Source organism: Rhineura floridana, chromosome 1 (genome assembly GCF_030035675.1).
Source record: "Rhineura floridana isolate rRhiFlo1 chromosome 1, rRhiFlo1.hap2, whole genome shotgun sequence".
Lineage (NCBI taxonomy): Eukaryota > Metazoa > Chordata > Lepidosauria > Squamata > Rhineuridae > Rhineura > Rhineura floridana.
In genome coordinates this window covers 161,527,618-161,550,204 of record NC_084480.1, presented here as the reverse complement: position 1 = coordinate 161,550,204, position 22,587 = coordinate 161,527,618, and the positions used below count along the sequence as shown (strand labels likewise).

Below are 22,587 nucleotides of genomic sequence, written 5' to 3'. Positions count from 1 at the left end.
AGCTCTGCCTCTCTTAAGTGAGTTTAGGGTTATCTCCTTAATTTAAACCAACGATCAATCATCAGGATTCAACAGGGAATCATAGAACGTAATTCAGAATGGAGTGCTTCTGCCTTACAGCCTCACTCACATGGGGTTGGGGTAGGGCTCTCAGATCGGAGGTAGCTTGCGTGCAGTTTTCTGTCCAGCTGTCTGTTTGTCCCTTTAGAAAGTGTAACTGCTACTTGCAGAGCCAGACTCTGGAAAAAATGTGTTCGCAAAAAACAGGTGCCTAATCCCCTCCTTTCTGTCGGAGGATTTCTATCACACCTCCTGCTGTCGCCTCTCCTTTAAGACAGCCCAGCTCACCTGTAGGCGCAGCTCGCTCATCTAGCCCAGGTGGCTGTAGAGAGCAATCGAAGAGGAAAAGAAGGAAGTGGGCGCAGCAGAATGTCCGCCTCGGCAGTTTTTATCCTTGACCTGAAAGGCAAGGTGAGTATGCCCCCGCCCCCAGGAGAAGGGGAAATATAAGAATTATTTTCTGTATGGGACCGAGTTGCTGAAGAAAACCTTCCCTGCTAGTGGTGAAGTTTCCTAAATGACATCCTCTCCGCTCAATACCGTAGTATTTCTGCGTGCCGTTTCTAGGTGTTTCGTAGTTTAGACTCCCCGCCCTACGCTTGCTACTCTGGTATGGGAGGCACCATCAACCAGAAGAGGAAGCCTTGGCCTACTGAGTCTGGCTGGGGAGAAGAGTGGAACCCAGCTGTGTCTTCTAACTGCTAGCCCATCTTTCCCTCCTTTATATGGCTTAAGAAGAGCTCTGGCTTCTACAGCCCGTGGTGCCAATGTTTGTTCTTCCTGAACCCACCCTCCAGGAGATGAGACCCGCTCCTGACCCAGAGCGGGGATCCTGGAAGTGCTCCAACAGAATTAAGTTTTTTAATGTTGTAGAGGCATTGAGGAACTGCATTTTATCCCTCCTCTTCTCCCTGGCACTTTTACTGAAAGTGAGGTGTTCCTGGATCCTGTAGGCCTGCTTGCTTCCATTCTGCTGGTGCTGCTTGCAGAAGCCTGTTAAACCAGCTGGATTGCTTAAAACAGGCTAAAGAGCAAGGTCAGGGCTGAAACAAGAAAGCTGAATTAGACCAGAGGTCCATCACTTGATTTCATACTGTGCACCACTGGAACTGCCTGCTAACCACCAGCTGAAAAAAAAGTAGAAGTTTGAAAAATGGCAGAGTTCAATAAAGTATGATTCTATGATTCTAAGTAGCGGATCAATCTGTGGAAGACAGGAATAGCATCAGCTTTAGTACAATATAACAGCTAAAAGTGTGAATTGAAGAGTCACCAGCTGAGATTATCAAATTATTTAATTATATTAGATGAGGTAAGATTGATGATGAGCAAAGAGATTTATTTTCTAGAACTGCTTATTCAGTACTGGAATGAGAAACATACTAATAATGGTCAGCTATTTTCTTTGTTTTCCTTTATTTTAAAAAAGGTCCCTTTTCCATATTAGGGTAGAAACACTCACTGTTCTTTCAGTTCCCATGCGTCTTTATTCTGAAAACAGGGGCACACAATGCTAGTCAAACCCCACCCTTTGCACTGTAAAACCTGGTGGGAGCAAGTTGAGTGCTTTTTAAAAAAATCAGCTACAGAGAGGTTTCACAACTGAGAGGCAGATCAACCTGTTCCTGCTCCAGGTGTGATTAATGGAAAAGCTTTGATCTGGCAATTAGCATGTTTACAGCCTTATTGTGACTTTGCTTAAAACCATTTTGTTAATTACAATAATCCAAGTCTCAGTGCAGCCATGACTTTACTATGTGGTGTTAGGCAAACTACACTCTCTGCCTCAATCCCCCTTTCTGTAATATGGGGTTAATAAAAATACTATCTATCTTAAGGGGTTGTTATATGTATTACTCTAATTAAGCACTTTAAAACATTCCAAAAATTCATCTAGATACATGCTATTAATAACAAATACTAAGGTTGCAATTCTATACTTCCCCAAAACCTTGGGGGAATCCTCCAGATGCTGGCTATGTCTCTTGTATCTTACACAAAGCTGAGTTTATTTTTATTTACTTCATTTTAACATGATCATATGCTTACAAGATTATGGATGTACACGACAGCATTTTAAAAATAAATATGGGGGGAGGCACTAGAGAAGAGAGCACTTAGCTGCAAGCTGATTGCTGATAAATAAAGCATGCTAAGCTCTGCCAGGCACCTGGAACTGGGGGAATATTTTGGTACAGCTGCTTTTTCTCCCCCCCTTTTTTTTCCCTTAAAGAGCAACTTCACCTTATGACTAAAAGCACCTGGACTGGCACAAGATAATTTGCTGCTTGAGGCAAAGGACAAGATTGCACCCATCCCTGTTCCATGTATAGAAGTTGGCTGGACTGGCAGTTGAATCTTACTACAGCAATGACAGTAGAATAGTCTTCTGCAAGGCACTTTAGAGCAACAGGCTAGTTTAGGGAGTGCCAGAGAGGATTGTGGCACCCACAGCTCTGATCTCAAACAGAGGTGAATAGCCAGGGGGTTCAGGAGTAGGGTTGCCAGGTCCATGGACTGAGACTGATCCTGTATCTTTAGGAGAAGAGAAAGTCAGCCAAGTGCAGGTGTTCTTGCAACTCTGTAATGGGAAAAACCACAAGGTGGACTTCTCCCTTCCCCCTGCACAACTTTTATAGATACAGAAGACCTGTTGGAGGCTGGGCCTGGCAACCAAAAGGTCTTCTGTATCTTTAAAAGTTGTGCAGGGGTAAGAGAATTCCACCTTGTGATTTTTCCCATTACAGGGTTGCAAGAACACCTGCACTTGGCTGATCTTCTCTTCTCCTAAAGATACAGGATCAGCCTCAGGCCATGGACCTGGCAACCCTATTCAGGAAGAATGGCTGGGGGACTTCCGGGAAGGGTGACTTAGCCTGTGCCTGCTTTTGAGACGGGCTCCTGCCTCAAAAGAAGCTTATTCAGATATATCAGTCAGTTTTTTCTTTTTTTTTTGACTGATTAAACTTCTCCCGGGTAGGGAGAAACGAAGAGATTAACCTCAAAGCCTATTTTTGTTGGGACGACCAGATCTCATTAATTTATGGGACGAGGTCCAGCCGACGAAGGTGGGACGGATTTTCAACAGCAAGCTCTATCTGTTAAAGCGAACGTTCATCTTATCTTCTAAGAGAGAACGCACTAACAGGCAAGCACCCTTCTTTCTATATTTTTCTTTTACTTGACTTAAATTGTTGCTGTTTAAAAGAGATTTGCCAGATTGATCGGTTTTTGACATCTCACTGGGGAGCCGTAACTTCTCTCTGCTACGCACTAATTAATAGCTTATCTCTGTTTTTGTTGCAAAAAGCTGTCCTGGATTTGCATTCTAAAGATATACACAGAAGAGGGATTTCTATTCCAGATTTTTATTTTGAAAAATATTATACTGTTTTGAGACTACTCTCTTTTTGGTCTATTTTATTTTGACGAATCTGTTTCTTGACGATTGCCATTAATTGTTTCGATCCTGGGAACTGCATTTTGTTTACTTAACTATTGGAGAGATAAGGCTGTCTGCTCTGTTTATACTGTGATGTCACCAAGTTTGGAGTATTAACCCAATTGTTGCTGAAATGAGAAGTGGTTTTCCTATATTTTTCTTTTAAAATGGCAATTAAGAAAGTGGCTGAGAATCTGGAAATAACTATGTTTCAGAAAATAATGGATGAGATTGAGATAATGAAAATTGAATTGAGTAAAATGAAGCAGGAGATTAAAGATATAAGGGTCCCTGTGAGAGAGGTGACCCTGGAAGGGGTCCCTGTGAGAGAGGAGACCCCGGAGATTGGAACAGGGGTCCCTGTGAGAGAGGAGACCCTGGAGACTGGAATAGGGGTCCCTGTGAGAGAGGAGATCCCGGAGATTGGAACAAACGTGGAACAGGAACAAGATTTGGAGTCTATGGACTTTAGAAATAAAATCTATTGTTTGGAACTCAATGTTATCTCTGAAGAAATTAATGAAGATTCTAGAGATAAAGTTATCAATGGCATGGATTATCTTTTGGACTGGAATGATGTGATGGAGCCCAATATAGAGAAAATCTATGGAATTAACTGCAGCCATGTGACAATGGAAAAACTTTTAAGAGATGACCCAGTGTATTTTGAAAAAAAGAACAGAGATATGATTTTACAGCAGTATTTCAGCAACCTATTCAGAATGGATGGCAAGAAAATATTTGGGATAGAGGTAATTCCCATCAGACTCTTACTATATGACTATGGCTTTGACAGCAAGATTATTATGGAATACTGATAATGGAAGATTGGATATTGAAATTACTGGACTTAACAAGACTACTGAAGATGGAAGATGGAAAGTGGAACTAATAGAGATAATAGAACAATGGCTACTGAAATTACTGAACCTAACAGATTCTGATGTGATGGATTAATTGAAATGTTTATTTTGACTATGGTTATGACAATAAGATTATCATAATTAGTAATGAGATGGATTAATCGATATGCTTATCTGGAAAAAAAAAATTGATAGATATATTTCTTAAAGAATTGAAACCTCTCTTTGACTTTTTGTGGAAAGAATAAAGTAATGTTTATGAGATTTGATGATTAAGTAAGATAACTACTGGAGGAAAGTGATTTTATAATATGACTTAAGAGACAGGATTGTTATATATTATAGACTTATAACTGATTTGATCTTTGACAAATGGGAAGTCAATATTTTACTCTTTATTTTTTATTTTTGTTTTTTTTTTCTTTTTTTCTTTTTGTTTAACTATTTTTGATTTTGTTTTTTGTCTTTGAATGTTTTATGATTTTGTTTTGTATGTTTTATGAAAATCTGAATAAAAATTATTGAAAAAAAAAAAAAGGAAGAATGGCTGGGAACAGGGCTGTGGCTGCTACTCCTGAGGAACTGTTGCTTGAGAGGATTGCCTCTTCTGCCCAATGGTAGCGCTGGCCCTGAAAAGTACAAAGGAGATAATATGAACACCCATCAGCATTGCTAAAGGTAGAAAAGAACTGTTATTTGACTAAGACCTATTATGACTTATTACCAACAGCATTGCAATTACCTGCCCTTCTTCCAAAGGTCTCAGGGCAGCTTACAACAATGTTAAAATATGGCATTAAAAACAATTTAAAAATAGCCTAAAATCCCAAAATAGAATGGGTCTTAAAAATATGTATGTGGCCAGGGAATACAGGGTTAGAATGCAGCCTTGAAGACTTGCATTTTACAACACAATCCTGTAGTGTCTGTTCAGATGTCAGTCCCATTGAATTCAAAGGGACTTACTCCCAGATAAGTGCTTAGAGATTGCAATCTAAATCTCTGTTTCCTGATTCTTAACAGAGCAGAGCAGAGCAGCTGTGTCAGCTGGTCCAGAGGAGATACAAGCAAGCCAGCTCTCAGAGAGTGAGTGAATAGGGAGAGCTAACAGGAGTTTGGCAGAGGAAGTATAAGGAGGAAGAGACAGAAAAACACAAAGAGGGCTCAGAAGCCATGGGCTGTGAAGGGTTCCATAGCAGCTTGTTTGGAAGGGGTGTGGCCTGATAGCTGCTGAGGGCAACTAGGAGCAGCTGTGGGTGCGGCGAATTTTCATTCTGTTTCCTGACTCCAGCAGAGTGCAGGGAGCTGTGTCAGCTGCTCCAGAGGAGATACAAATGAACCAGCTGTCAGAGAGTGAGTGAACAGGGAGAGCTTACAGGAGTTTGGCAGAGGAGTTAGGTGGGGGAGGTCCCTAAATTTCTTTCCCCTTGTACAGTGCACCACATACCAGTGGAACTTTCATATTTGCCGTGAAGGAGGACAGGACAAAGTGCAGGCAGGCAGGCAGGCAGGCAGGCAGAGAAAGAGAAAAGGCAGTAGAGACTATGGACGGGAAGGACACTCCAGTGGTGGTGACCTGCAAGGTGTGTGCAATGTTTGTTTTCTTGCATGAGAGCAATATAGCATACACAGGCGACAAGTGCAAGCTGATGGCGCTGTTGGAAGAAAAAGTGAGGGGCCAGGAATGGCAGGTGGCTACACTGAAGAGTGTAAGAGAAGACAAAGAGTTCTTAGATAGAACGCTGGAATAACAGCAGCAAAGAGAAGTACAGGAAGTGGAAGAACAACAGCATGTTGAAGTGGAAGAGGAGACTGTTGTGGAAAGCAACAACGAAGTGGAGGAAAATCCATGGAAAAGGGTGACAGGAGCAGAAGAGCTAGGTGGAATTACAGAATCGCTTACAGGAACTTGAGGGTGAGACTAGAGGACAGCCTGCAGAGGAAGAATTACAGGGGACCCCATGTGACAGTGAGCGAGAGGCTGAAGCTCAGTCAAGCAGAGGCAATGAAACCACGGCAAGAAAAAGAGAAGAGTAGTAGTGGTGGGAGACGCCCTACTGCATGGGATTGAAACCTAAATATGTTGAGAAGATCTATGGGCTCGCCAGGTATGCTGCCTCCCTGGAGGACGGATTAGAGATGTGACAGAAGGGTTGTCATCGCTCATAAAGCCCTCTCACAGATATTCCTGTCTTCTCATCCATGTGGGAATGAATGATACTGCCAAGTGCAGCTATGAAGAAATCACGTCAGACTTTGAAGCTTTGGGAAGGAATCTCAAGGACACTGTGGTCCAGATAATTTTCTTGTCCATCCTTCTGGTACTTAGAAGAGGAGTGGAAAGGGAAAGAAAAATACTCGGGATGAATTACTGGCTACTATGGTAGTAACACGAGAGATCTGGATTCTGGGACCACAGGCTATGCTTCCTGAAAGATGGACTGCTGGCAAGTGATGGGTTGCACCTCACAAGAACTGGGATAAATGTGTTTGGCATGGAGAACTTCACCAGGAGAGCTTTAAACTGAATCCCAAGGGGGAGGGAGACATATACCTGACAGTAACGACTAACAAAGGCCTGTGCACAGTAAGAGGAACTGAGAGAACGGCTCTAATGGGGTCCAATAATAGTCTTCATAAAAATGTAGGAAGGAAGCCAGGGCATAAATCACATGGTCTTCAGTGTCTGTATACTAACGCCCGGAGTATGGGAAACAAACAGGATAAACTTGAACTCTTCATACAGGAGAGTAAATATGACTTGATAGGTATAACTGAAACTTGGTGGGATGACTCCCATGACCGGAATATAGTGATTGAAGGATATAACCAGTTCAAAAAGAACCGAAGGAATAGAAAGGGAGGCAGAGTCACACTATATGTTAAAAAATATATATCCCTGCACAGAAATACAGGAGGATGAGCTTAGTAGCTTCACCAAGAGTATCTGGATTAAAATAAATGGGACAAGGAATAAAAGGAACATTGTAGTAGAAGTCTACTACCGACCACCCAATCAAGGAGATGACGATAAAACTTTTGAAAAGCAAAGTGCCAATATTTCGATGAGGCATGATGTACTAGTAATGGGGGACTTCAATTACACCGATATCTGTTGGGGAACAAATTCTGCCCAACATAGCCACTCCAAGAAATTCCTGATGGAAGAAGCAACTAGAGGATGAGAATCAAGTCAAGGATAGCTAACCAAAAGAGATGACTTGGTGGATGAAGTGGCAGTTACGGGAACTCTGGGGGTGAGTGACCACAGTATACTTGAGTTCTTGATTTTAAAGGAAGCAAAAGCTGAGAGTAGCCATACATGTACCCTGGACTTCAGGAACGCCAATTTTAATAAACTCAGAACAATGGTAAGTAAGGTTCTGTGGCAAGCAGCTCTAATGAGAAAAGGAGTTTTTAAAAGAGGAAATTCTAAAGGCACAATGGCAAACAATTTCGTCAAGGAGAAAAGGGGAAAGACAGCAGAAGAAGCCAATGTGGCTTCTCAGAAAGCTTAAAGATAACCTGAAAACAAAAAAAGACACATACAGAAGTTGAAGGAAGGCCAGGCCACAAAGGAAGAGTACAGATTGATAGCACAGAATTGCAGGGGTGGCGTCAGGAAGGCTAAAACTGAGAATGAGCTGAGGTTAGCGAGAGATGCTAAAAGCAATGAAAAAGCTTCAGGTACATCCATAGTAAAAGTCAAAGAAAAGAAATGGTGGCACAGCTTGTGAGGATGGCAAAATGATAACAGATGACCAAGAAAAGGCAAAAGTGCTCAATTCCTACTTTGGCTCAGTCTTCTCCCAAAAAAGGGTGTATGATCCTTCTGGGAAACATGAAGGGGCAGGACTGGAGCTTGAGATTGATAGACAAACAGTCAAGGAGTACCCAATCACTTTGAACGAGTTCAAATCTCCAGGGCCTGATGAACTGCATCCTAAAATATTGAAGGAACTGGCTGAAGAACTCTCAGAACCGCTGTCTATCATCTTTGCAAAATGGTGGAGAATGGGTGACGTGCCAGATGACTGGAGGAGAGCTAATGTTGTCCCTATCTCAAAAAGGACAAGAAGGAAAAACCTGGGAAATACAGACCAGTCAGGCTGACATCGATCCCTGGGAAAAGTCTGGAGCAGATTACAAAGCAGTCAATCTGTAAGCACCTTGAAAACAATACAGTGATTGCAGTGAAGCCAACATGGATTTATGAAGAACAAATCCTGCCAGACTACTCTTATCTCATTCTTTGATCAGGTAACCTCCCTTGTAGACTGTGGGAATGTTGTGGACATAATATATCTCGACTTCAGCAAAGCTTTTGACAATGTGCCCCATGATATAATGATTAGCAAGAATCGTTCTCAAAGGTTCCTTCTCAAGGGTTCCTTCTCAAACTGGGGGGAAGTAACGAGCAGGGTACCGCAGGGCTCGGTCCTGGATCCAGTGCTCTTCAACATTTTTATTAATGACTTGGATGAGGAGGTGCAGGGAATGCTTATCAAATTTGCAGATGATACAAAATTAGGAGGGACAGCTAATTCCTTGGAAGACAGAAACAAAATTCAAAGACATCTTGATAGGTTGGAGCATTGGGCTGAGAACAACATAACGAAATTTAACAGGGATAAGTGCAAAGTTCTACACCTAGGAAAAAGAAACCAAATGCACAGTTATAAGATGGGGAATACTTGGTTCAGCAATACTACATATGAGAAGGATCTTGGGATTGATGTTTATCACGAGCTAAGTATGAGCCAATACCGTGATGTGGCTGCAAAAAAGGGAAATGCTATTTTAGGCGGCATTAACAGAAGTACAGTTTCCAAATCATGTGAAGCATTGGTTCCCCTCTATTTGGAACTAGTTAGGCCTCATCTTGAGTACTGCATCCAGTTCTGGACACTGCACTTTAAGAAGGATGCAGACAAACTGGAATGGGTTCAGAGGATGATTAGAGGACTGGAAACAAAGCCTTATGAGAAGAGATTGAAAGAACTGGGCATGTTTAGCCTTGAGAAGAGAAGACTGTGGGTTGATATGATAGCACTGTTCAAGTGCTTGAAAGGTTGCCACACAGAGGAGGGCCAGGATCTCTTCTCGATACACGGTATAATGGGCTCAAGTTACAGGAAGACAGATTTCAACTGAACACAGGAAAAATGTCCTAACTGTTAGAACAGTACGGCAGTGGAACCAATTACTCAGGGAGTTGGTGGGCCCTCCGACACTGGAGGCATTCAAGAGGCAGCTGGACAGCCACCTGTTGGTTATGCATTAATTTGGATTCCTGCATTGAGCAGGGGGTTGGACTCGATGGCTTTATAGGCCTCTTCCAACTCTACAAATCTGTGATTCTAAGTGGTGGGAGATGTGATACCTCTTACTGTAAACCTCAGCAATAAGGTGGGCTATGGCAGTGTGTGCCACAGTCCAAGCTGTGTGTCACTGAAATGCTTTTCTGTTCCCTAGCCTTTAATCAGCCGTAACTATAAGGGAGATGTGCGCATGTCTGAGATCGATTACTTCATGCCACTCTTGATGCAGAAGGAGGAAGAATGTGCCCTGACACCACTCCTGACCCGTGGGAAGGTCCATTTCCTCTGGATCAAGCACAGCAACCTCTACTGTATCCTTTCAGAGCCTGAGTTAATGGGGTGTGGGATGCTGCAGCCTTTGCGAAGCATTTGCAGTGAGCAAAACCCAGGTCCAAATGACTGTACTTCAGTGATCATTAACACGTACACTGGACGCATAGTCTTTGTTTGAGAAATGTGCAGACCTGCTGTGTGCCCATGATCATTTTTTTGTGCATATAGTTGACAATTGTTTGGAAAATGTCGTCTTTGAAGGAGCACAAAAACTTTAATCCTGGAAGGTAGCTTGCAGCATGTTCAGGATATTTAAGTGAATTTCAGCAGTGACTGTGGTGCCATTTACCATGTGAAGACCTCTTCCCTTTCCTGAGTTGCCTCCACCTCCAGCTATGCAAATAACATAACACTTTTAAGAATTCCAGTTATCTGGGTTTATCTAGAATCCATCCTTATTTTCTATCTCTGAAAAATTCATGTGTTCTTCATGGCTTTGCACCATCTCCAAAAACACCTTTTATGTTAAAAACATAAGAGCCCTGCTGGATCAGAACAAAGTCCAACATCTTGTTCTCACAGTGACTAACCAGATGCCTGTGGGAAGCCCACAAGCAGGACCTAGGCATGAGACCACTCCCCGTTTGCATTTTGCAGCAACTGGTTTTTTATTAATTAATTTATTTAACAAAATGTTTATACTTGACTGTATAAAAAAAATCTTCAAGCAGTTTACAAGAAACATTGACATTATCCCTCCAAATGTTGCTGAAATACAACTCCCACTGTCCCTGGCCATGCTGGTTGGGGCTCATGGGAGTTGTAGTCCAGCTACATCTGGATGACTACTGGTTTCGGCCTCTGATGAAGCATGTAGTGTACTACCACCCAAAGGAAGGAGAGAAATTTTTGAATGTTGCTTCCTATAGGGAAGTCAGTGTCGCAGAGTGGCGAAATTGGAAATGGAGAGACTGAGTGAGCCTTTAGGTGTTTGAATCTTTGCTAAAGATTCTACCTTTCCTGCAAATCAATCAGACAGAGACTTTAAGCTTTTAAATAAGAAATGACTACTTTATTCTGGAAGTACATACTTGATAGGAAAGAGTTCTATATCTAGCTAACAAGCCCTCATGCTTGGAGGAGAGGGAGAGACAAAGAATATGTCTGCTCTCCCTCTCAAGAGAAAGAAGAAGGAAGGAAGGAGATGTGGTCAACATCCTAAGCATATCAGTTGAGCAGGAAGGGAGAGACAGCAGGAGATCAAAGGATAGGTATTAGCCTAGCAATCAGGAGGTCTCCTCTCAGCTACCCTTTTTAACCCCATGCAGCCTCAACCCACATATTCCAACAGTCAGTGCCTTAACTTATGTGTCTTCGGTCAGGAATGGGGAACCCGTGGCTCTCCAGATACTGGACAACAACTGTCATCATCCCGGACTATTGGCCATGCCTTGGATTAAATATTCCTATGAATTTCCTCTGCCATAATTTTGGCTTCTGGTCAGCAGTGATCAGAGCTACTTTGACTCTTCTTAAATCTGCCCACCCATGTTGTCCTTGCCTTATAATCCCTTTCTACTCCCTCTCTATGTTTTTACTCTGGCTTAGTCATTTATAGATTCTCGCTCAGGTATTTGGCATGGTCACTCGCTCTGTCTGATGATGCCGTTGAGCATAGACTCCATGTCTGAAGCCCAGGGCCCCACAGTCTGGCAGGCCTCAAAGAATACCAGAGAGTGAGCTGCCGCTGTTAGGTGGTGCTGGCAAGTTGTGGCTTGTGCTGCAAAGTGAAGCAGTGCACTGGCCATGCTCTAGCTGCCTGCCACCTTCATTTCTCCAGAAATGGCTCTGTGCCCATGTGGGACTCAGAGTCATGCTGGGGAAATGAAAATTGTGGACAGTGGGCTGGTGCAGTACTTCACTTTGCTGCACACCTCACCCAAAAAGATTTTTTTTAAAAGAAGCAAGTGGGGGTAGCCGCAGTGGTGGCGGGAACAGAGAAAAGTGACCTAGTCACCCAAAAGCTGTTTTTTTTAAAGTGAACAGTAGCATCAGAGAGGGAGAAGAGCACAGTGCCTGGGGCAGGGCGGGGGCATAAAGAAAATGACCAGTGCAGTATGGGGCTCCTTTCAGAAAGCACCTTGTTTGGGTGTCTTCAAACCTAGCAGTGCTTCTGATTCTCTCCCAAAACTCTTGAGAGCCAGAGAGACACTCCAGCATCTGACTTCTCTGCCTGGCCCTAGCCCTGGCCCATACCATATGGTTGGTGGCAGGGCCACCGCCAGAGGGCAGCCAGATTGGGCCCTGGGCAAGGGACCCTGAAGGTCCCCTCATTAGGGTGAGAGGGTGGCACTCCCATTGGGTTGTAGCATCGGGTCCTGCAACCCAACCCTGTTGCAGATCACAGAGTGGGAGCTCCTGGGCACCCCCCCAATACAGATAGCACAGGCTGCAGTAAGCCTGCACACATGCCCCACCTACCTCTCCCATCAGTGTGAATGCCTGCCTGCCAGCGGCGGACCCCCTGCTGCCATCTTAGGTGATGGCAGGCATGTGTGCTACATGCACACATCATTTACACAACACAAGAGGTAGGTGGGGTGCACAGGCAGACTTATTAGCCCTGTGCCACCTGTCTTGGGGGGTGTTGGGCTACAGCCCCGCAGGCCCAGGGCAGGCTGGTACCCAAGGGCCCTCATGCCCGACACTGGCACTGGTGTGAGGCATAACCTATAGGCTTCAGTGGCTTGAATATTTGCCCACATGCCTTCTCCTGTGCCCTTAAATTACAGTGAAGTGAAAGTGCAGCCCCTGCATTTTTTGAACCTCTTTGGAATGATCAGGAATGGAGAAAGGAAAAGGAAGAATTTAGGCTGGCAGATTGCAGATCTTGTGGGGTTTAAATGCTTAAGCTTTTAATTTTTAATTTATACTTTTTAGGATTTTGATTATGTCTATTTGGAATGTACTTGTGTTTGGTTGTAAGTCGCCCATAGTGGCAGATTAACCTCTGCCAGATGGGCGTCTAACAAATCTCATAAATAAATAAATAAAGTGCTCCTCTTCTAGGGCAAGAATGAGGCTAGGCAGGAGCTTCAAGTTGTCCATAAAGCTGTGAGACAAGAGCTGAAAGACTACTCCCTAAGAGGAAAAATGGCAGCAAACTATTGTAAAACCTGGTCCAAGGAAACGTGAGATCTGGGAAAGGAAGAAGCCAGGTGAATTTTCTGTGCACCTACCTTCCACAAAGTAGATCTGAGTGCAAAATTTGGTTTCTCCATGTGTCCAAAAATGAGTGTGTTCCCATTCATCACAGTTATTTAGGAAGGAAAACATAATACTTTAAAAGTATTAAAAGTGCTTTTCATACATTGTTTCAGTAATCCTTACAACAACCCTGTATTGATGTGGAATGGAAATGGACTGCCTTCAAGTTGATTCCGACTTATGGCAACCCTATGAATAGGGTTTTCATGGTAAGCAGTATTCGGAGGTGGTTTACCATTCCTCCAATATTATTTCTACAATGTAGACAGGATAGAAGACTGAAATAGTGGCTTGCTTAAGGCTGCCAAGTGAGTTCATGAGGTATGATTTAAAGCCCCCCCCCCTCAAAACTCAAAAAAGATTTGGGGTAGCGCTTCTGTGCTGAAGGGCAGCTATCCAGAGATCTCTCAGTCCCTCTTCTTGTGCTTTAACAGATGGCTGCTGTTGTTTTTGAAATGATTTAGGCAGCCTCTTTTGCACTGCAGAGGTAACCAGTCTGAAAAGGGTAAAGTATTATGACTATTGTGCAGGTCTATGGAACTGCTCTGCAGTGGGAGGAGAACTTTGCAGTGAGGGAGATGCCTATTTGTCTTTAAAAAGTGTAACAATAAGCTCTCATTGGCAGTAATAATAAACTCTGTAACCAGCTAAATATGTGAGCCCACAATCTGGGTAAGGTGATGACAGCTTCCCCTTATTTGCCTGGTAACTAGATACATTCAGCCTCTGAACATAAAAAGCTCCATTTAACTATCAACACTGATAAGCTTTGATAGAGCCTTTATGAAAGTTTACCTTTTTAAAAGTCCCTGCATGTAGTGATCCTGACCTTTAGAGCAATAAATAAATAAATAAGAAATTACAACTCTAAGGCTGTTAGTCCCAAGTAAGTGTGCAGAGTATTATCTCATTGAATTCTGTAGAACTTCTGATTAAACTATGCATACAAATAGACTATGGATTGTATTGACAGCTGTCATCAGTGTTAGCGGTCAGAACTCTTTTCAGGAACATCTTGAAGTAGGCACTCCAGACTAAAGTCTATCCAAAAGTCTCAAACAAAGCTCAGGCTGTGAAACCATTTCAAAGCCTAGGACAGCCCCTACTGTGGTGGATGCAATAAATGCCAAGAGGGAGTCTCTTTTAGGAAGCAAGGATGCAAATCACCTGTAGTATCTTTAAAATAAGAATGAAACATACATATCAGAACATAAAATAAAAGACATAATGATGTCAAACTTTCTCTCTTTAACTTGGATATTTGCCAAATAGGAGAGCTTGTAATCCTTTGCTGAAGCCATAGTAAAGAGTCAAAAGTTGATGTCATCTGAGCATAGTTACTCAGCTACCCATGCTCTTGTACAAACTCTAGCTAATCCATGTGACTGTCACACAGGACAAATCAACAAATCTCTTTAACACGCTGATTTCTGCCTCAAATAGAAAACAACTATCAGAGAGAAAGAGAGTCTCCCACTCTCTGTGCTATGGGCCAACAAGAGTCTTGCAAATCATTAGTAATAACTGGCACAGGTTGCTGATGAGTTACCACAATACCACCACACAATTGTGCTTATTCATATTTCAGTCAAAAACCCAGCAGAGCAAACGAGAGGTTTGAGCTGCAGTCTTCTCTTCAAGAATGTCTGGCTCCTTGCAGCAATGCAGCCATTGATTCTGGAGAAAGTTGTAAGACAAATGGGATGAGAGAGTTATACAGATATCCAGTACAAGTGAATTACTTTGAAGGGGCTCCAGGGCTTCTGGTCTCCCCAAAGGAGTTTGGTACTCTTTGAATAGCAGCAGTCAAAGCAAATAGACTTTCATAATAATTACAAATACAGATTAGGATCTATCAGGTACTGTTAAAGCCACCTTAACTTGATTTGAACACCATCTTGGATTGTGTAGTAAAATACATAAGTATAATGAATCACGTCCTTTTGACTTGAACCTTCCTATTTTTCACAGGAAGACTCCCTCTAGGATGATGAAAGATTTAGAAATACTGTATTGCCGTTCATCCATTCTGGATGCATTTGTTTTATTTGTAGATATGAGAGTGAGACCTCATTCAGCATTATGATATTAGTTCCTATTGAGCTATAGCCCAGGATTTGTGTACATGTGTAGCCCAAAGCCTCTTGACTACAAAAAAATCCTAAAAATGGGGCATTGATCAGTTCTCCCTCAAAACAAGGAAGTCACCCTGCACCGCCAAATGGCAATAAGTTGAAATTTGGCATTCCTCATTTAGAAGTGGTTTGGTAGAAAAGTCTATGAGGAAGGCTTTTATAAGGCTCTCCCAAAAATCGAGGGAAAGTGTAGTCCAAATGGCTAAAGTACTTCCCCCCCATCTTGAAAGTTGATGCTTGTAGTGCACAACACTCTGATTACTAGAAAAGTCTAAAAACGAGACATGTTTACACTTAACAATTAAACTTGGAACACTAAGTTCACTTTTTAGTGAAGTTCATCATTTTAGTAGAAAGAGAAAGAAAGTTAAGCTGCACACAAGTCAGAAACTTAGGCTTTGGGAGTTCTGTTCCCTCAAGAACAGTTTCAGTAGCAGCCAAAAAATAGATCCATGCCTATAAAATGCAAGCTTAATATTCTAGTGTATGTGTGTGTGTGTGAGATGTTTGGGCCTCCCTCATTAGAGTACTTTTCCGTGACAAATGGGAGGACATTAATTGCTTCCCCAAATAGTTAATCTACTCCAGCCCTATCAAGGAAGGTGAAATTTGATACAAATATAGTGAAGAAGCCTTGACTTGTAAAATAGTCGAAAGAGGATCTTCTTACATGTAGCAGTTATAACTCAGGACACGATGTGCAGTTCTCCAGAGCAGAGCAAGAAACCCACACAAGGATTGGAATGTTCAGCTGTGGGTGTCCTGTTGCCCCTTTAGACACCTGAACAGAGAGAGAGTGTAGATATTTCAAGCAGCAGGAATGTGTATCTGTTTGCAAAACAAGCTCTGTCTACTAGTAATTTAATATATATCTATCATGTCCTTCTGAAGGCATATAACAACAAATCATGTCCTTCCCCTCTAATTATTTTTTAACTAAATACCTCCAAATGATTTCTTAATTGGGAAGGTAGTTCAATATCTTGAATGCTTTAGTTGCCAGTTATAGGTATATTTTCTGAGTTGGGGCAACCAGAACCATACATAGTATTTCAAATGTGGCCACATCATAGATTAATATAATATAATGCCATTATGATACTAGCCAGTGCATTATCAGTTCTTTCCTAACAACTTCTAAGTCTGAATTGGGCTTTTACTTGCCAAAGCACACAAAGTTGATGTTTTCTATAAGTTATGAATTATGATCACAAAATCTTTATTCCCCATACTTGGATCATTTCACACCAATGAATATCTGAAATTGGGGGGGTCCTCAAAGTATGTAATTTTGCAGTTACACTGAATTTCTTTTTAAATTGTTCCTTTATGTCTCCCTTGTCCCCTTTGCCTTTTTAACTAGTTACTGTATCCCACAAATGTTAGTTTTACTTAGAAGCCTTTGATGAGGGACTTTGTAAGTATATAATATTTACCAAATTATGATATGTTACCTTTGAAAAAGCTATGCTGATTCTTCCTCATCAAGACTTGCTTGACCTTTATGTATGTTTCCCAACAATTAAGCTGAGGGAAAAGTTAATCTGATGGGTCTGTAAATTTCCTGGAAACCTCCTTTCTGGAAAACTAAAAACACTGGAGATGGAGAACAACACATCTGTGGAAATAAAAGAAAAAGTTTCCTGAAATGATAAAATCCCAGACTCAGAATAAGCGCTGATAATTAACTATGTTTGCACACATTATATTGTGTTAGTTACTGTAAACCGCCCAGAGAGCTTCGGCTATGGGGCGGTATACAAATACAATAAATAAATAAATAAATAAAATAAAATAATTTGGGCTCCCTTTATGATGAATTTGAATGTATGTGTGTAGACTATGACATGCCTGATGTCATACGCTTTCGCTTACCGTGTAAAATTGAGCATCCCACAGTTAGCCTGGCTTGTTTGAAGCACAGTAAAGGAAATATTTAAAGGGATTTCAGGAGGAACTAGATACCTTATAATTACTAATAAGCATTTTTAATGCATCAGATGACAATAGGTTTCTCTCTGTTAGGTGTACATGTGCCTATCCACAGAGATCCTGATCCCTGTTGTTCATCTATTGGTGGCTAATTGGTGACTGGACTAGTTTTCCCCAAAGCCAGCATTCCTTCACCAGTGTCCATAGTCTTCAATGCAGCAGCTCAGAAATCTCTCTCTTTATCCTTAACCTTTTACGCAGTGGTGGCTGTCACCATGAAGAATGCCAATGCTTCACTGGTGTATTCTTTTCTCTACAAAGTGGTGGAGGTAAGTAAAGTAGCCATTGTTAGACATACAGGAAAATACAGGACACTAAGATGGGAAAGTTTGTTGCTTTCTTTTCTCTTGGTAAGGGAGGAAGCAAGTTACTATCTTCAAATTTACTGCTGCATTCTTTTATTGGCTTGGAGTATCATGCAGGCAAACACACACCCTTCCCCCAAACGCTGCTGAGCACTGTGTGAAGCCTGGAAAAAGATGCTACACAAGCAGATCAGCTTGGCCTTGGTACTCTGTCTCCTCTCAGTGTCACAAATCCTGACAGTATCCATTTGGGGACAGGGATGAAAGACCTGTCCATCCTTTGCAATATCAAGTCTGGTTTCTACCACACTGATGTCAGCCTTTTAAAAAATCACTTCTACGCTACCTTTGAGTATGTTTGCTCCCAGGCTGTGGAGTGGTACATAAAAAAAATCAATAAACTTGAAGTACAATTTAAATATATTTCCCATGGGGTGAGGAATTTGTGCCCATCAGTTGTTGCTGTACTACAACTCCCACCAGTCCCAGCCAGCATGGCCAATGATCAGGGATGATGGGAGTTGTTGTAATCCAACAACATCTGGAGGGCCACAGATTTCCCACCTCTGAATTAGGAAAATGGAAAGCTGCCTTACCCTGACTCAGATCAGCTGGTCCATCTAGCTCAGTATTGTTTACACTGACTGGCAGTGGCTCTCCAGGGTTTTCAGCAGGAGCCTCTCCCAGCCCTTCCTGGAGATGCCATTTGGGGGATTGAACCTGGGAAGTTCTGCGTGCAAGGCCGATGCTCTATCACTGAGCTATGGCCCTTCCCCTTTTTACAACAATTAAAACAACAGAGCAGTACAAAACATTGTAGCACTGATTAAAAGCAGTTTAAAATAAGACTTTTATCCTTATGGGATTTAAACATAGATCCAATTTACTTTGGGTTTGCCTCACAATTATTTAATTCAGAATAAAAGTGTGCCTCTTATCAGATGTTTGGGAAAAACTGGAGCAGAACTTGCAGTGTGGCCAAGGCTGGATTGGGGAGGCTTCTTCACGCAGTACAGAAGCTCTAATCTCATATAAAGCTCTCAGCAACTCTCTGCCCCTCATTCATACGTTACCAAAAGTACCCAACTATCTTCCTTTCCCAGTTCCTAATGCACCCCAAATTGGAAATTATGCAAGAAATATGCACGTGAACCAAACAGTCAAATGAAGTATGCCAAATGTAATGGTGAAATCTGCAGTTTATTCCATTTGCAGACTTTGGATGCTGGGACTGCAGAATTCTAGGATCTTGACCCACAGGGGGCCACCTCTTCTGTATAAAATCCAATTGGGTGAAACCTTCCATTCTCTCATTGTCAGGTCTTTTCTGAATACTTCAAAGAGCTGGAAGAAGAAAGCATCCGCGACAATTTTGTCATCGTGTACGAACTCCTGGATGAGCTTATGGACTTTGGGTTTCCCCAGACAACAGACAGTAAAATTTTGCAGGAGTGAGTTGCTCGAACTGCTTCTCCCCTCATTCCTGCCCCAATTTTTTTCTGCCTTTTTGCTAGTTCTTTCTGACATTGTGCAAATGACCTGACAGGATTTGAAAACCACATCTGTGTGTATTCAGGAGTTGTGGTAGAGCAAAATGTTTCAGCATGTGTAAAATCCCAAGCATTGAATTCTGAGGTTATTATTTTACATGGACAAAACTTTATTTTTGATGGGGGCTTAATTTTAGTGAAATCTGAAGAAATACTTAAATTTCAGTTATGGGACTTGTTTACATGAGTTCTGTCACAGAACTACTTGATCTCAAAAGCAAACATCAAATTCTGAACTGTCAAAATTTCAAACATGAATTTTTCTGAATTTGACATTTCAGCCCAGTCAGTGTCAATTTTTGTTTTATTTATTTTTATTTATTTAAGCCATTTCTGTACCGCTTAATATATATAAAAATCTCTAAGCGGTGTACAGAAGATAAAACAGCAAATATTATAAAAAATACAATAAAGCCACAATGCAAATGCATACATAATACAAATTAACAAATAAATATTAAAACAATTGCCTTGCACTTCTCCACTCAACATCTGTCAGCCTCCTGGCTCTCACCCTGGACTCCACCCATCCACCTTGGCTCTCACCCAGGGTCCAACACACACAAATCATCCCCAAAGTCTCACAAGCTTCCCAGGGGATCCCAAAAATGGCAAACAGAAGGATGCAGGGGCAGCTGGAGGCCCAGGCCGCCCCTGCGCTGGAAGGTGTCATTGACAAGGAGGCAGCATACGTAGAAGTGCAGGGCGCAGAATGTCATTCTTCCCGAGGCAGGATAGGTAGAAGTGCGGGGCGCGGAATGCGAGCTCCAGGTGGTGGTGCGAGATGAAGCTGGAGTGGCCCATGTTGAAGTCCAAGGAGAAGGAGGAGGAGGCCGCTGAAATCTACGTAGTCTATATTTCCTAACTCTTCCATCTCCATCTCCTCTCGCTCACTCAGCTGCTGCTGAGATTCTGATGCTGAGATTGTTGAGATTCTGTTCCTGCTCTAGATGGCAGTCGGTGAACTTTATACACCCCACAATACTTGGCGGAGGTGCAGCTGGATACCTTATCAGGAAGGAGGAATTACTGCATTTTATGGGAGCAGTTCTAATTCTTGATTTTGCTCATTTTCACTCCCTTGTAGGTACATCACACAGCAGGGCAACAAGCTGGAGACAGCCAAATCCCGTGTTCCACCAACTGTCACCAATGCAGTCTCCTGGAGGTCAGAGGGCATTAAATACAAGAAGAATGAAGTCTTCATTGATGTCATTGAATCTGTCAACCTACTGGTGAGTTAATGTAGGGGTCTATACATGGGTTCATCTGGCTTACCCAGGTGCTCAGGTGGGTACAGAGAGACCCAGGCGATGTTGTGGTAAACCTAGAAAGTTTGTGCTGACGTGGACTAGTATTGGCTCTCCAGGATTCCAGGCAATAGTCTCTTCCAGAGATTGAATTTTGGACCTTTGCATGCAAAGCATGGGCCCTACCACTAAGCTACAGCCCTGTTTAAAAAAGTATATTTTAAAATTGTTCTTTTCAATTCACTAATGAGTGCACAGCATACTAGGGCAGATCCACACCATGCATTTAAAGCACATTCAACATAAATCTGAAGCATATGAATCCCACCACAGAATCATGGAAACTGTAGTTTGTTAAAGGTGGTGGGAACTGTAACTGTGAGGGGGAAACTACATTTCCCAGGATTCTTTGGGGGGTCATGTGCTTTAAATGCGAGTTAGATGTGCTTTAAATGGATTATGTGGATCTGCATTACTTCATAAACTTTGCCTGCATATAAATCATTTTAATTAGATTTTAAAATGGAAATAATCTACAAAGTCTTTTGTATGACCATGGGCTACGCACCATCTCTCAGGGTGCAAACAGCAGAGGAGGACCACGACCACCCCAAGGAAGAAGGGCACACTTAAAATGTAGAGGAAATAATCATTTGTAAATAATAATTTACAACCATAGTGTGAAATCAGGTAGATATCAAGACACAGTATGAAGAAATATTTATATAAGCATGAATTTCAAATAAGTTTATTATTTTTACAACCTGTAAAGATATTTATAGTGCAATCATATGCATATTTACTCAGAAGCAAGTCCCAATGTATTCAAACAAGGAAGGGTGCACAGGACTGCAACCTCAAATGATAAGGAACTTCACTCACCCAACCCCAAATTCAGAATCATGCCACTTTAAGCTGTTTTGCAACTGTTTTATACTTGTTTTATGGTTATTAGATTTTAGCTTTATTTCTTCTTGTAAGCTGCCTTGGTTTCCAACCCTACCATACAGGGTTGTTGGAAATATTCCATATACACACATACTGGAGATGTAAAAATACATACACCTCATATAATAGTTTATTGTCAAAACCAGTTGGACATTGCAGAACTTTTTTTAAAAAGTATTAGTTTCCTGCCAAATAAAAGCAGTGACACCTAAGTAAGCCCTGCCTAACTGCTTTAAAAAAAGGGTCAGAGGAGGAGAGAAGATTTACAACACAATCCTTTTCTATGTCCACTCAAAAGTCCCATTGATTTTCAGCACAATCCTAACCATATCTACTCAAAAGTAAGTCTTACTAAATTCATTGGGGTTAACTCCCAGGTATGTGGAATTAGCATTGGAGCTTTACTCCCAGAAAAGCTTCATATTGGGAAGTTTCTCAAAAGAGGTTATAAATAAGACAAATAAACTGCCCTCTTTCAGAGTCCAGTAAAATTTAAACTTCATTGACTGCTTAATTAGAAAAGTATAACACTGCAGCATGCACACTTTTTAAAACTTCTGTTCAAAAATTATTTGAAAGATAAAATGTATAATATGCCATTTGTTGCAAGTAATTGAAAAGCCCTGCATGTACACTGTTATTATAATTATAACTAAAATTACTTACTGTGTATGCCCACCAAGATCCTGCTGTGATCTTCTGTTGTAGTGCAATCCTATGCATGTTTACTCAGAAGCAAGTTCCAATCCTGTGCAGAAAAAGTACTCTTTATGCTGCTGAAAGCTATATATTTACTGAATTTCTGATGTGAGACAAGCAGGAAAAGGAAACTATTGAGAGAACTTGAAATGACGTTTAGGTATTGCCTGGGGGTCAACAAATCTTGTCAATCACAACGCTGACTTCACTTATTGGCTAAAAACCTGAAAGGGCAGGGATTAGAGCAGCCGATACCAATGGAGGGAGGAGTGGCTGACATTTTGGTTTATATCTTTTGAACCAGACCACCTAGAAACTTTTTTTTTTAAATGAAAGCTAAGAGTCTGGAGATTAAGGTGACTCACCCAGAGAGGACTCCTAAAAGGCAGAGTCTCCTGGTGAAAACCAGAGACTTGACAACCCTATTACCTAGGAGTAAGTGCTATTGAACTCAGCGGGACTTACTTCTGCATATACAAGGG

At 41.8% G+C, this 22,587-nt stretch overlaps 1 protein-coding gene across 4 annotated transcripts in view; it reads left to right on the top strand.

Annotated features, from left to right (window-relative positions):
• The first annotated feature begins 335 nt into the window (after positions 1-335).
• Positions 336-22,587, top strand: part of AP1M2 (adaptor related protein complex 1 subunit mu 2) — a 35,163-nt gene continuing 12,911 nt past the window's right edge. Inside the window, exons 1-6 of one of the 4 annotated variants that reach the window (XM_061582904.1) lie at positions 454-471; positions 3,091-3,208; positions 9,841-9,997; positions 17,555-17,622; positions 18,979-19,109; positions 20,296-20,443. In XM_061582904.1, the coding sequence (XP_061438888.1) occupies positions 9,877-9,997; positions 17,555-17,622; positions 18,979-19,109; positions 20,296-20,443 (468 nt within the window). In that variant the 5' untranslated portion in view covers positions 454-471; positions 3,091-3,208; positions 9,841-9,876. The other 3 variants (XM_061582899.1, XM_061582917.1, XM_061582913.1) reach the window with 3 other exon arrangements.